The sequence below is a fragment of the Pan paniscus genome, chromosome 16 (assembly GCF_029289425.2).
Source record: "Pan paniscus chromosome 16, NHGRI_mPanPan1-v2.0_pri, whole genome shotgun sequence".
Taxonomy (NCBI): domain Eukaryota; kingdom Metazoa; phylum Chordata; class Mammalia; order Primates; family Hominidae; genus Pan; species Pan paniscus.
The window spans coordinates 45,172,482-45,187,754 of record NC_073265.2 but is presented as its reverse complement, the minus strand read 5'-3'; the positions used below and the strand labels follow the sequence as shown (position 1 = coordinate 45,187,754).

Genomic DNA, 15,273 nt, shown 5'->3' with positions numbered 1-15,273 from the left:
GAGGTGGAGGTTGCAGTGAGCTGAGATCACACCATTGCATTCCAGCCTAGGCAACAGAGTGAGACTCCATCTCGGGGGAAAAAAAAAAGTTATTATAGATCCCCACACTAAGGACTAAGAAATTCTATTATAATCCTGCCTTTCTTTTGGGGTATTAGCTTGTAACCCTAAACAAATTATTCAATCCTTCTAAAAATACCTTCTCACATTTAAAAAATGAGGACAACAATATTTGCCCTGCCTATCTCATAAGCATATTGTGAGGATAAAATGAGACAATGACGATGAAAATACTTGGAAAATTCTTTATCATGATACAAATATAAAGTGTCATTTAACATTCATAGACTTAACGCGTTTGTAGCTCTCTGATATGGTATATCTTGTGTTAGCTAAGATATACCATTTAGTATATCTACTGTGTTAGATGCTCTTCTATGCGTGGGAAATACAGCTTTGCTTGAGAAACTCGGTTTACCAGCAAAACAAAGAGCCAAAGATAATTAGAACATGGTGGTGTGTGTCATTCTAGTCCTCTGATTTGTTGCTAGTCTTAGCAGGTAAGGGAGGTATAGAGATGACCTGAGATGTTATAGAACCTATAGCCATTGGTGGAGTAACAGACCTGATTGTATAGCAACAAGTGACTTGTGTCATTATAAATGTCATTCCGTCTTTATTCTGCTGAGGCACTCACAACTAAATTTAAAATGTACCATTTTCCTAGCAAATTCTCTTGGAAAATGGAGGGTGAAGAACACAAGTATAATATTAAGCAGAAACAACTTTAGTCATCTGGAAAACGTTTGTAATGTAAGTGATATTTGCTTTCAAGAAAGAGTAGGCCTATATCACTTTTTTCCAGCCAATTTTAAGACTTGAGTGTTATAAAATATTGTCGTTTCATTATGGTGATGGTGGTGGTAGTGGTGGCAATAATGACAGAACATTTCAGAATGATGTGTCTTAAAAAAATTCTACCCACCAATGCAAAAGTTAGCACTGTGTCACCAGTCTAAGACATACACCTGTACACATTCAGCCACCGGTTTTAGGAGCCACCTATATATTCTGGGTGGAGACCCTGTGCTTCTCACGTTTAGCAGTTGTATTAGTGAAGGTTCTCCAGAGAAACAGAAACAATAGATTGTGTATATATTTTATGTATTATTTATTTTTCATATATTTTATATATGAAATTATGTATAATATATGAATATATATATTTCCACACAATATATATATAGTGAAGACTTCAATCTGAAATCTGCAGGGCAGGCCAGGAAGCCGAGAACTTAGGCAGGGATTCTATATTGTAGTCTTGAGGCAGAATTGCTGCTTCTTACACAACCTGTGTTTGCTTTCAAAGCCCTCAACTGATTGGATGAGACCCACACACATTGTGGAGGGTAATGTGCTCTACTGAGAGTCTACTGATTTAAATGCTAATCATGTCTAAATGTCTTCATAGCAATGTCTATACTGATGTTTGACCAAACAAGTGGGTACCATAACCTATCGAAGTTGATACATACAATTAACCACCGCAGCAGACTTTGGCCTTCAAAGTTCAGTCAATGATTAAGATTACCCAGAGCCTATCCATACCATGTAGATAATCACATTATTTTCCATGTAGATGATCAGTAACCAACAGCTCTGAATGTGAGGTTCTTAGCTTCAATCCTAAGACATTATCTGTTTCATTCCGGAATATGAAATTCTATGTAGGACTTGCATGGATTCTTTCCAGATGAGGGCTGCCATGTCCCTTCAGTTCTTCTACACTTAAGGTTAGGATTAACACTCCTGTTTTGGTATTTGCTGGACTGAGGGACTACATTTTATAGCAAACTCCCCGATTTCCCATGTAACTGCTATAATAGCAGTATAGATCCTATGCAATTTCAGACCTCAGCCAGCAATGCAAATTGTTCAGCCTCCCTAGAATTTAAACTCAGACTAGAGTGCTAGGAAGTGCGTGTGATTCTCTTACCTTACATTTCCTTGGCTGAAACCCTCTCTGTAAATTTTTCAAACATCATTCTTTCTTGTCCACCTGCAGTGCTTTTTGATATTTCTTTAAAAGTGGCGGCTGGATCAACTTCAACAACAACAAGAAAAATCCTGAAAGAAAGCATTAGGCATTCAGAGTGACTGTGATGACACCATCCATCTCTCCATCCAGACTTCTATCTGGTGTCTTCTGGTACTTACTTTGAGCCCAGGATGAGCTCAGGAGCATCAGAAGAAATGTGTAGTTATGGCCCATGCTCTCTGGAAAGTTAAAATCTAGTTAGGGGACATGGAACTGATGCTTATAGTGAAGCTTACCGAAGAGAAGACATTTATCTGACCAAATACTTGGAGTTCATTATTTTATATGTTAATAATCAGAGGAGCTTTTCTTATTTCCTGGAAGTTTTAGGCCACAGGCATGAACAATTAGATCTCATTGATTAGCCTATTAGAAGGGATTCATTCTTTGAGTTATTAGACCCCACACTTAATCCCAGAAAGAACGCTGAAGTCATTTGAAGGCAGAGTAAAACAGGACTCCTCCTTATTTAAAAGAAAAAGATGTTAAGAGAATATTGACTGAAGTCTGTAAAATCATAAAGGAGGTAGTTTATACAAAAGCAAAAATAACATAATAATTGTATTACTAAGTTTTCAACTATTGTACGCATTCAAAAACAGGGCTGTTTCATTCTAGTCAAATGAAATGCAATGAATTCCCATAATTCTGTTTTGTGTCTTAATTGATTAAAAATCTGTTTAGAAAATTCTGATCAAAAACAGATCTATCTTAAGCAGTTTTTTTTTTAACAAAGTATGAGTATATGTTTTACATATTTGCTTTTACTTAGGAAAAAAAACTTACTTAGAAAAATACAACTTGGGTGTAGTAGCATGTGGTATAAACAACGGAACTATTTTACCTTTTACTTTCCTATGAATGAGCCAGTATATATTTATTACTGGAGTTCCAGCTATAAAATTTAGGTGAGGGGTTTAAATATACCCTAGAGTATTATTTTAAAATAAATTTGTTTCTTTCAAATAGAATACCAACCTTGGTCTATGGCATTTGAGAGAGAAATTAAAATATTAAATTTTTATTGCCTAGTAAACTGAAAATAAAGGTTAAATAAATACAAAGCAGAAAAAATATATATACAAAATCACAACCTCTAAAAGGACAAACAGTCCACTGTTCTCTACTGTGGGAGCTTTATCAGCACTGGTGAGTAATTCCACCTCTAGGGTAGGGCTAGCTCTCAAAAAGGTAAACAAGTATGTACTTTGTTTATATAAAGAAATGTGCAGCTTGGTTTGTATTTCTTTATAGATATCAAACAGCTAAATGGATTGTTTCAAAGTACCAGCAGGGGCCAGCAAAGAGCTCTTAGAGTTTTTCAGAACAGAATTGGCATTGAGATATGTTTATTTGATGTGTTAAATCCTTTTTAGACTTCTTTACTTACCACAACACTCTCTTAAGTGAATGAATTGCAGAGACAGTGGAATAAAATATCCTGTGTGTTCAAACTATCTTGGGGTATAGTTTTTTTTTCTAATCTGCATATATTTTTATTGGAATGTTTGCTTAGGCTATTTCTTGGCAGTTTTAATAGTCAAAATATAAATGGCATCATTTAAAGACTGTTCTACTTGGCTGGAAAAGGCCTTAAAATTACAGGAGAAAATGCTTAGTGACAGCTTCTCTTAAACTTTTTTTCTTGAACCTATGCTTCAGTTTTGCAATGGTATTACTAGGTTAATTTTGTAGTTCTGTCCTTAAGCTTTCACTTTTTATGTAACTAGCACTTTGGAAGCTAAAATATGTATCTATTTGATGTAGTGCTAAAGTTTTAATTCATTGTAAAGTTTTGGTATTTCCAAATTTACCTAACTGTTTGAATTCACACATTAAAAAAAAAAAATTAACAGTCCCTATATTAACTAACTTGACTAGATTCCTAGTATGGCTACTATTTGGAAATTCAATCTTTGATTCGATGCTTAATTACATGGGGTTTTGTTCCTACCAACTTCCTGTAATTCTATACCTATGGGTAAAAATATTAGTGGGCAAAGTTGGCTGGAGAAAGTATAGGCACTGCGATTCACATAGTTAAATGTTCATTTAGTAGAGCTGGGGTGAAAAAATACTGTTTCAACTTGAAATGTTAGAAGATTGTTGTTCTTGTGTTACTCATTCATGCAAATTGGAGAAGGTATAATTGAAACAAGGTTGGCTGTGTTTGAGTCAGTGTGCTGCAGCTGAGCTCAGCTTAAAGGTCGCTGGAAATCAAGTGCTTTGTAAGTGAAGGCATTTTGACTTCAAGCGATTCAAGACATTTTGGAAACGTCAGTCTCTGGAATGGGTCGTCTTTTTCTTTCTATGATATCTGGTATCTAATGTTTTACTTAGGATAAAGACTACTACTTAATAGCTCTTTTAGGCACCACAAATGATTTTTTCTTTTGATGCAGTGCAGCTGCTTCTAGCCTGTCTACAGACAGAGATCTTTGTTATGACTTTCAGCCCTTAACATGTTTGGAAATGAGAACAAATGGCACAAAGCTTACGATTGCACTTTGCAGCCAGAAGAAGCAATACTTACCCTTTGTCAGAAACCTCCGGAGATGACTTGGATAGCCATGTTCACATGTGCTTCAAAAGACCAACACGGATTTCAACGTCTAACGTTGTTCAAATGAAGCTGACTCCCAGACAGACTGCACTAGCTCCGTTAATAAAGGAAAACGTTCAGTCTCAAGAAAGATCATCTGTTCCCTCATCTGAAAATGTTAATAAAAAGAGCAGCTGTCTACAGATTTCACTACAGCCAACAAGGTACAGTGGATATCTTCAGTCTAGCACTGTCTTAGCTGATAGTGATGATGCTTCGTTTACTTGTATCTTGAAGGATGGTATTTACAGCAGTGCTGTGGTCGATAATGAATTGAATGCTGTGAATGATGGTCACCTTGTAAGCAGTCCAGCCATTTGTAGTGGTAGCCTTAGTAACTTTTCAACCAGTGATAATGGGTCTTACAGCAGCAACGGTAGTGATTTTGGGTCATGTGCAAGTATCACAAGTGGAGGTTCATATACTAACAGTGTCATCAGTGACAGTAGTAGTTATACTTTTCCACCAAGTGATGATACTTTTTTGGGTAGAAACTTACCTTCTGACAGCACCTCCAATAGAAGTGTGCCAAACAGGAATACTACTCCTTGTGAAATTTTTTCAAGAAGTACAAGTACAGATCCTTTTGTCCAGGATGACTTGGAACATGGATTAGAGATTATGAAATTGCCAGTGAGCAGGAACACAAAAATTCCACTAAAACGTTGCTCCTCCTTAGTCATTTTTCCTAGGAGTCCTTCAACTACCCCACCGACTTCTCCAACAAGTCCGTGTACTCTTCTGAGCAAAGGATCCTATCAAACTTCACACCAGTTTATTATTTCTCCTAGTGAAATTGCACATAATGAGGATGGCACTAGTGCTAAAGGATTTCTTTCAACAGCTGTCAATGGACTTCGGTTATCTAAAACAATTTGTACCCCCGGAGAAGTAAGAGACATACGGCCGCTTCACAGGAAGGGCTCGTTACAGAAGAAAATTGTTCTTTCGAATAATACTCCCAGACAGAGTGTCTGTGAAAAGGTATCTGAAGGATATTCTTGTGTTTCAGTGCATTTCACCCAACGAAAAGCAGCTACATTAGATTGTGAAACAACAAATGGTGATTGTAAACCAGAAATGTCAGAAATTAAGCTTAATTCTGATTCAGAGTATATTAAGCTCATGCATAGGACATCTGCATGTTTGCCATCCTCCCAAAATGTAGATTGTCAAATAAATATCAATGGAGAATTGGAAAGACCACATTCACAGATGAACAAAAACCATGGTATTTTACAAAGAAGTATTTCATTGGGAGGAGCTTATCCAAATATTTCCTGTCTATCCAGCCTTAAGCACAATTGTTCTAAAGGGGGACCATCTCAGTTACTCATAAAGTTTGCATCTGGAAATGAAGGTAAAGTGGATAATTTATCAAGAGACAGCAACAGAGATTGCACAAATGAACTGTCTAATTCTTGCAAGGTAAGTTTCCTTTGGTCTTGGTAAATGTTAATTTATATGAGAATAACAATGAAATATTTGGAGAACATTTATTATAACCAAGCAGTTTTACATATTTTCCTGGTCCTTAGCTAGCAGTATTTTGTAGTCATAAATTTTATATTTGTAAATCTGAAGAACTCTATGTATAGTTTTTTACTCTATTTGTTATTTTACCAATGTACAAAATGTATATTTTTAAAAATCTTCCTAAGTGATTTAAGCTATAAAACTTTTCTACAACATAAAAAACTTTCTACAACAAAATAACTTTGAATAACAGTCTATTTCTTAACATTTTATCTTGGCATATTTTTCCTTTAAATGATATAGTATTCTATTGTGTAGCTCAATACTTTATTCCTATTTTCAAATGATCATTTTGTTTTCTCCCCTTCTTAATCATTATGAAATAGAGTAAAATTTAGAATGCTTATTTAAAATATTAAACAAAAACCCATATCAAAGTGTGAAGATCTTGTTATAAATTATCATAGAGAAACTATATCTCAAATACATGTGTTTATAAGATCATTCATAAAAACTATTATGCTGCATGTTTAAAGCAGAGGAAAAATAAATGGCATTTGTATTTGTATATACCCTTAACCACAGGAATTTTGTTTCCACCCTATTTTTCTTTAGCCACGAGTTAATACTGCCTTCTAAAATGTAACTCACTCTTTCAACAATATTGAATTCTAAGTTTTAATATTTTTGAATTTGGTTTAAATTGCTAGGCATTTACCACAATTTTCTATTTACCTTTTTATTTTTTTGACAATTCAGCTTTATTATATTAGTAATTTAACTCTTATGAATCTTAGCCAAAAATTCTTTATGTAATTTGGCCGTTCCAAAGTATTTAAAATGGTTTGAACTGAAATAGATTTTTAAAATTTCTGTATTTGGAATGTTTTACCAGATTCCAGGAAATTTAAAAAATTTTCTAACTAAAGCAATTTTACATGACAGTACATCATAGTTTTGGGGGGAAAAAACCTTATCTGTGTTTTTGTAACATCCATTATGTTTATTAAAGATTGTTTTTTAAAAAAAAACTTCTGGATAAGTAACTTTAGGTGAATAAAATAGTAATTGCTAGTTTATTTTCTCTCTTCTGAAATCTGGTAAATATAATAATTGTTACCAATGCCCAGATGTTAATATAAGCCACTACTTTACTAAGGATAAAAAAAGATCAGATTTCAAATTCTGATCTATAATTTAGAATTTTAAATTCCATTTAGGAAACTTTTCTAAAACCAGATTTTAGGAGATTATAATCTAATCAACTGTTTTTCTTCCTGAAAGAAAGAAATGAAGTGGCACTGAGAAGAAACATTAATAGTATGCTAGTTGAATTAATGTTACTTATAAATTTATTTTACACTTAATGAAATAATCTGAAAGGAATAATTCATGTAGAAATATTTGTAGAAATACCTTAAAATAGTTTATTTTGTAGTAATAATTATAGTTTGTTGTGGATGCTTTTGAGAAGAGTATTTTAAATGTGTTTTTTAATGAAATGTGGATCAAATGCCTTTTGCATTGTTAAAAATATCCATTGTTACTGGTTTTATTTATGCTTAGGTAAGCTAACTTAAATATTTTTTGTGACAATCAAATGTATAACTTTGTGCAGATTCTATCTTTTGGTAGATTATTGGATTATAAAATCAGAAGTGTGCAGTTTGCTGGAGATTTAAATTGTCCCCCCGTTTAATGTTTATTAGACTTCTCTTTATAAAAGCATTGTAAACCATATAGTGACAGTTAAATTTAATTTATGCTATATCTAAATAGATCTAATTGATAAATCAAAGGCTTGTTTTATGGAGAAGATTCTAGTGTTGTTTTTTCTAAATATAGCAGTGGCAACAATAATGGGTTTTAGAAATAATCTTGTGTTTATCAATAATTATATATTAATCTAATTATAGTGGTATATTGTAACTCACTTATAAATAAACAGCTCCCAAAATATTTCCCATGACTCCAGTTAGTCTGGGTTAGTATTCTGATATGCTGAGTCTGGATTCACATTTAACAAGTTGATATTAGAGTAGCATTTAGTAATGTCAGCTATCTGTACTGAGCAGCCGTGAAATTAAATCACTGCTTTGGTCAGAGAACCTGGTTTCTAAAGCACTGAGAGTCTACAACTTCTTTTCTTATATGTTTAGCTACCAGTCTCTAGCAGTATAAAATTGAGTTTCTAGCTTTCTGTAATCAACAGCTTATTAATGACTGATTTTTTAAATCTAATGAGAACTTTTACCTGTATCTGGGACACTGTCTGTGTTCTGTGTTTACAACTTAGAGTGAAGATGAGACTTTGTATTCTGTCTGCATAATAATGTTGATTTCAGGCATAGCAAACAACATAACAGTGACTGGCATATGTTTATTACATATGCCTTTTGAAATACAGTATTACTTTTGTAAAGGCTATATAATGACTTTTGATCTGAAAATAAATACTTGATATTTTAACAGTATGTGTAATATTTTGTCAGTTCAATCAAGAAGCAGGTTAAGGAGCTAAGGTACTATGTATACAGTTACAACAATGATTGCTATTCAGATTTCTAAATCTGTATAGTAGTTAGTTTTCTCTACTGTTATTTTATTTCCCCCATCTGTTGTTTTCTAAATCTCCTATGTTATGTTGTTAGGATGCTCAGAGATTTCAGTACCCTATTATTTAATGTGCATTAGCATTTTTCCCAAGCTTGAATGTCTTCCATTCTTTACTTATATTCATATTTTTATTAGAATTATTTTTTACATTTTTTCTTTTTGTTATAAAAGTTTTCGTTCGTTATATGTAACTTAATCCTAAATAGGTAAATTGCTTAAGCCTAGTATAGTAGAACTGTAATAAACTTATGTCTTAATTATTTCAAAGCCTTTAACACTAATCTCAAGATTATACATTTCAATATTTTCTTATTTTATTGTTCTTCCTAAAATAGATGTTTTAAATATATACTTGCTTTAATGTTCCATTATTTTCCAGTCCCTATTTTACTAAATTTAGCAGAATATTTAGAGAGATTTGGTTAAATTTATTTTGAGCAGCACTTATATAAACCAATGTAATTTATAAATATTCTAAAATGTGATGCCACAATGTTAATGACTAGTTTTAGAAAGTTGGTGAAAAATGTATATTTGTACATGTATATTTCTTAGAACTGAGGAATTGTTAATTTCAGACAGATTCAGAGTGCTGAATTGTTTGCTTGAAAATATTTTGTATTCTCTGTAGATGTGTCTTGTTTAATTCATCCAGTACACATTTGAGTGCCAGGCACTGTCCCAAGCACTGAGAATAAAAGATGAGTAAAATACAGTCTCTATTTAGGGGAGCTCCCATTCTAGTAATAGGGACATGCTTGTAAACATAAAAATTTTCAGTCTAATATGTGATGTGCTAAATAGAGGTGTGTATGAAAAAGTAGAAAGATGTGACATTATTTATCTGGAGAGAGGACCTGGTTGGTAGAGGAAGGTTTCCCAGAGGAGGTGACATTTGAACCGAGTCTTGATAGGTAAACTGGAGTTCATCAGGCAGAGAAATCAAAGAGATTCTAGGGCAGGGATTCCCCATCTCAGCATTATGATATTGGGCTGGACACTTTTGTAGTGGGGGCTATCCTGTGCACTGTAGGATATTTAACAGCATCCCTGGCCTCCACCCACTAAATGCTAGTAACACCCCTTTCTCCCAGTGTGACAATCAAAAAGTGTCCCCAGACATTGCCAGATGTCCCCTAGGGGCAAAATTGTCCCCTGTTGAGAGTCACTGCTGTAGGTGGCAGCAGCAGCATATGCAAGGCTAGAAATGTGAAAGAATCTCACACTGTAAATAGTCCAGTGGGGCTCAAGCATAGGGTAGCCTGGGGATGTGGGAGGAGGTGATCTGCCAGAAGTGGGTCAGAGTCCGATTAGGCCTGGTGCTTCATGCTGAAGACAAAGAAGGGGGTCTTCGGCTGATAGTCAGTAGTTGGGCAATGGAGGTCTTTATTTGAGAGTGTGAAGTGCTCTCTTTAAGGTTTTTAGAAGATAATTTTTCATGGTTTCATGGATTATAAATGAATTAAAGTTTTCCTAACTTGGATGACTGGGTTAACAGTGATGTTATGAACTAAGATGGAGAATTCAGGAGAGGGGCCAGATTGGGAGGGTGAAGAAGAAATCATGTATGAAGTTTATGTGCATCAGAGGCTGCCCTGGTAGTGCTGCTTTCAAGTAGGGCAGTTGGACATACAGGACCAAGGCTCAGGAGAGAAGTGAGAGTTGGAAATGTAGATTGGGAGTCAGGAGTATAGTCAAAGCCTCAGATAAGGATGAACACGTTAGGGAAGGTATACAGTGAGATGGGAAGGGAAGATAAATTATAATTCTGGGGAACACCAACTTTGGTGAGGTGGTAGAAGAGGGGATAAAGAAGAAACTAAGGAGGAACCACACAGAGGCCAAGAGAGCATGGAGGCGTGGAGAGCATGGAGGCGTGGAGAGCATGGAGGCGTGGAGGCATAGAGGCATGGGTGAAAGGTGAGGGAAGGAGGAAAGCAGACAGTACCACAGAGAACATAAGTATCCACTGGATGTGTCAGTTAGGAGGTCCATTAGCAAGACTAGGCTCAGGAGAATGCGGGGTTAAAAGCCAGACTGAAGAAAGAATCAAACAGGTAAGGAAGCAGAAACAGCCAGCATAGGTTGCTTGCTCGATGTCATAAAATAAGCATGAGATAGCATAGGCAAGGTATATATGTAGTTACTGTTATACAGAAGGCATATGTGAAGTGGATATAAGATGTATAAGACAAACTCCCTCTCTACAGGGAGAGTACAGTCTCTTTTTCCTGGAGAAAAAATAAAGGTTACAGTCTTACGTTCTTTCACCTTGGAACTATAGAATAAGCAAGTATGATGAGTGAAAACTGAAATGGAAATTCAGCAATATCAAATGAAGGAAACAGAAAATTACAAGTGAAAACTTGAAATCGCTTATGAATGTTCACACCTCATTTTGGACAGCATTAGTCTAACTTTCTCAGTCCCCTCTCTACCACCAAAAATAAGACGAAACAAAATAGAGCTTCCATGTAGAAAACAAGTCAAGGTTTTAAGGCCTATTCCCAGAAACTACTTGGATAATAGGCAATTCTGTCTATGTTGCCGGCTTCTTACAGGCTATGGAGCCTACCGTGTGCTAGCTGTTGTGAGGCCTCACCCGTTTGTATCCACTCTCCCTTTACATCACAGGTGACAGGGAAACAAGACAGACCAGGAGAAGCCAGGACAAGAGGCTTTGTAGGCTGAAGGGGCTTGGCAGAGTCTCTGGGTGAGGCCAGGCGATGTGTTGAGGTCAGGAAGGTGGTGAGCAGAAGGAGCAAATGAATGCTGAGAAAGGGAACCAGTTGTCTTGTCAGCATACCCTGGAAATAATCCAAAGTATTGCTCACACGTCTGGTTCAGTATCCTCTGTTCCTTGTGTAAAACTGGGAGACCATGGTCAGATGAAGACAGATACTTAGAGATACAATAATTTCAAAACAAGAGATGAGCAGATCTGTCCCAGTTCAATGAGATGTTTTGGGAAGGACTCAACATGGGAGCAATTGTTGAAAAGCAATTTTACCCACACTAAGATTGAAGCGAACTGTTGGGATAGAACAAGAGCAGCAGACCTGAGGGCTTAGATGAGCAACCAGCTAGTGTGTATGTGCACCTTGTAGCTCGATTCATGGGTGAGTCACAACAAAGAACACCTTGAACAAGTAAGTAAATTCATGGCATTTCTAGTTAGGCCCGAGGATGTCTGTTGGTGAAGAAAGAGCGTAGGCCTTCTCTTGACTTAGAGGTATTATAAAACCATAACACTAGGAAACATTTTGATTACCTTAGTAGAAAAATACATTACCCAAGCAAGATATTGATGATATAGTAGACAATGTCTTTAAATTCAGTTATAACTAAACTTAGTTAAGTATAGTTATACCTGAAGTTAAGTACAGATATACCTAAAATAATATTATCCAGGATTGCTTCCTTTTATTTACTTTTTATCTCAATTTTTTTTTATGATGAGGTCTCATTATGTTACACAAGCTGGATTTGAACTCCTGGGCTAAAGCAATCCTCTTGCCTCAGCTTCCTGTGTAGCTGGGACTACAGGTGCACTGCTGTGTCCGACTCACAGGCTACCCTCTAATGCTTTATTAAGGAATTAGAGAATGGCTTATTAAGATGTCAGCTGGGCCAGTGATCTTTAAATTCTCATGTGCATGTAAATAACATGGCGATCTTATTAAAATGCAGATTCTGGTTCTGGTTCAGTAGGTCTCAGAATGGGGGCCTGAGATTTCTGTATTTATAACAGATCGTACCAATGCTGGTAATTCCCCAGACACACTTTGAGAAGTAAGTCTTAAGGCCATTCTTTGATGAGAACAGTAATACAGTTGAAAGTCGAAGTATCCATTGAGTCCCTGCAATGCCATTATTGTGGCCATTATCACGAGTAATTCATTAAAAACATATCAATAATACTTCAGATACTAAGTGTACATGCAGCAGAAAAAAAAGTTAAAGATGGAGATATGGCAATAGGTAGGCAAATGTAAATTCACTAGAATTGATCAGAGAAGTATTCTGGAGAATGGATTAAGCAAATCTTTTCTGGGCTCAGATTTGCTAGAATACAGTTCCCTACTATAGAGAACAATGACTAGCTCAAAATAGACACTTAATAGATATTTATTAAATTAATGAATAAAGCCAGGGACCCTTTGGAATGGGGTAGAGATGACTGCAGAATCCTGATAGGTGAGGATGACTACACACAGCCTTGCAGAAACAGATAACCAAACTAGGATATTTGAGTGATGACTGTGATGATGAGTGGGAGCTACGTGATGCTTCATCCTTTGCGTGGAAGAGTGGCACTCTTAAATGAATACCTTGTCCCTGGGGTGAATGCCAATGGAATATTATGATCGTGACTCAAGGATTAGTTTCCACAGTGGAGTCTGATTCATAGCCTACATATTCCACTAACTGGTACTGTATAACTGGCTGTCTGGATAGAGGCTCAGATCAAGTTTCCTGAAAAGAAGATTGAATGGACAAAGATCTTTAAGGGTATTCAGACAAAAGCCATTTGACTAGCTTTCTTTCAGTTTATCGTTGTTTTATAAAATGACTTCCCTCTAGACTTTATGTAAGAGCTGGGATTCTCAGACTAGTTCCTGGCGTTTTAAGTAACTGTTTCAGCTAAGAATGACCTTTACTTTTGTAACAAGGCTGAAAGACTGAACCCTCTTAAACAGTCACAGAGCTTACTGGAAACTCAAGTCGTCTTCAAAGCAAATGAGTTTAACAAGTATTTATCAGAAATAGAATATGTGCCTGCCATAAGTGGCAAATATTCTTCCTGGATTTGAAGAGGCTATAATTGAAATGAGACAATGGCATAATCCATAGAAAACAACCAGAGAACAATATAGTATAATATATAATAATGTTTATATACCTACTTCATGCAGGTAAACACCTAAACATTGAGATATATGATTGCCCATATGATTTAATTACTTTTATCAAGGTAAAACATGTGCCCATTTTAAAAGTCAGATATTATTTCTTTGAAGATTTTCTGTCTTTTTCTCCATGTTTTCTCTTCCTAGAATTCCTGTTAGCCAAAGTTTGCACTTCCTGGATTGACCTTAAAATTTTCTTTTCTCTCCTGTTTTCTGTTTCTTTGCCTCCTTAATCTACTTCTTGGAAGATTTCTTCCAAGTTTCCCCCTTTCTTTAATTTTAAAATTTTGTTTATTTTTTATTTTTATTTTTTTTTTATTTTTGAGACAGTCTGGCTCTGTCGCCCAGGCTGGAGTGCAGTGCCGTGATCTTGGCTCACTGCAACCTCTGCCTCCCAGGTTGAAGCAATTCTGGTGCCTTGGCCTCCCGAGCAGCTGGGATTACAGGTACGTGCCACCTGTCTGGCTAATTTTTTTATTTTTAGTAGAGATGGGGTTTCACCATGTTGGCCAGGCTGGTCTTGAACCTCTGACCTCAAGTGATCCACCTGCCTCAGCCTCCAAAGCATTGGGATTATGGGTGTGAGCCACTGCGCCCAGCCTAAAATTTTATTTTTTATTTATTTATTTTTTAATTCAAGTTCTAGGGTACATGTGCACAATGTGCAGATTTGTTACATATGTATACATGTGCCATGTTGGTGTGCTACACCCATTAACTCGTCATTTACATTAAGTATATCACCTAATGCTATCCCTCCCCCAGCCCCCCACCCCACAACAGGCCCCGGTGTGTGATGTTCCCCTTCTTGTGTCCAAGTGTTCTCATTGTTCAGTTCCCACCTATGAGTGAGAACATGTGGTGTTTGGTTTTTTGTCCCTGCGATAGTTTGCTGAGAATGATGGTTTCCAATTTCATCCATGTCCCTACAAAGGACATGAACTCATCATTTTTTATGGCTGCATAGTATTCCATGGTGTATATGTGCCACACTTTCTTAATCCAGTCTATCATTGATGGACATTTGGGTTGGTTCCAAGTCTTTGCTATTGTGAATAATGCCGCAATAAACATACATGTGCATGTGTCTTTATAGCAGCATGATTTATAATCCTTTGGGTATATACCCAGTAATGGGATGGCTGGGTCAAATGGTATTTCTAGTTCTAGATCCTTGAGGAATCGCCACACTGACTTCCACAATGGTTGAACTAGTTTAGAGTCCCACCAACAGTGTAAAAGTGTTCCTATTTCTCCACATCCTCTCCAGCACCTGTTGTTTCCTGACTTTTTAATGATCGCCATTCTAACTGGTGTGAGATGGTATCTCATTGTGGTTTTGATTTGCATTTTTCTGATGGCCAGTGATGATGAGCATTTTTTCATGTGTCTGTTGGCTGCATAAATGTCTTCTTTTGAGAAGTGTCTGTTCATATCCTTCGCCCACTTGTTGATGGCATGGGCAAGGACTTCATGTCTAAAACACCAAAAGCAATGGCAACAAAAGCCAAAATTGACAAATGGGATCTAATTAAACTAAAGAGCTTCTGCACAGTAAAAGAAGCTGCCAT

General features: G+C 36.1%; 1 protein-coding gene across 2 annotated transcripts in view; it reads left to right on the top strand.

The window, feature by feature from the left end:
* Positions 1-15,273, top strand: part of NEDD4 (NEDD4 E3 ubiquitin protein ligase) — a 165,041-nt gene that overhangs the window by 70,417 nt on the left and 79,351 nt on the right. Inside the window, exon 1 of one of the 2 annotated variants that reach the window (XM_003827871.6) lies at positions 1,481-6,128. The exons of the other annotated variant lie outside the window; for it this stretch is intronic. Coding sequence (XP_003827919.2) covers positions 4,581-6,128 — 1,548 coding nt within the window. The 5' untranslated portion in view covers positions 1,481-4,580. Of the gene's footprint in view, positions 1-1,480; positions 6,129-15,273 lie in introns of those variants that run through there. 2 annotated transcript variants of the gene reach the window in all.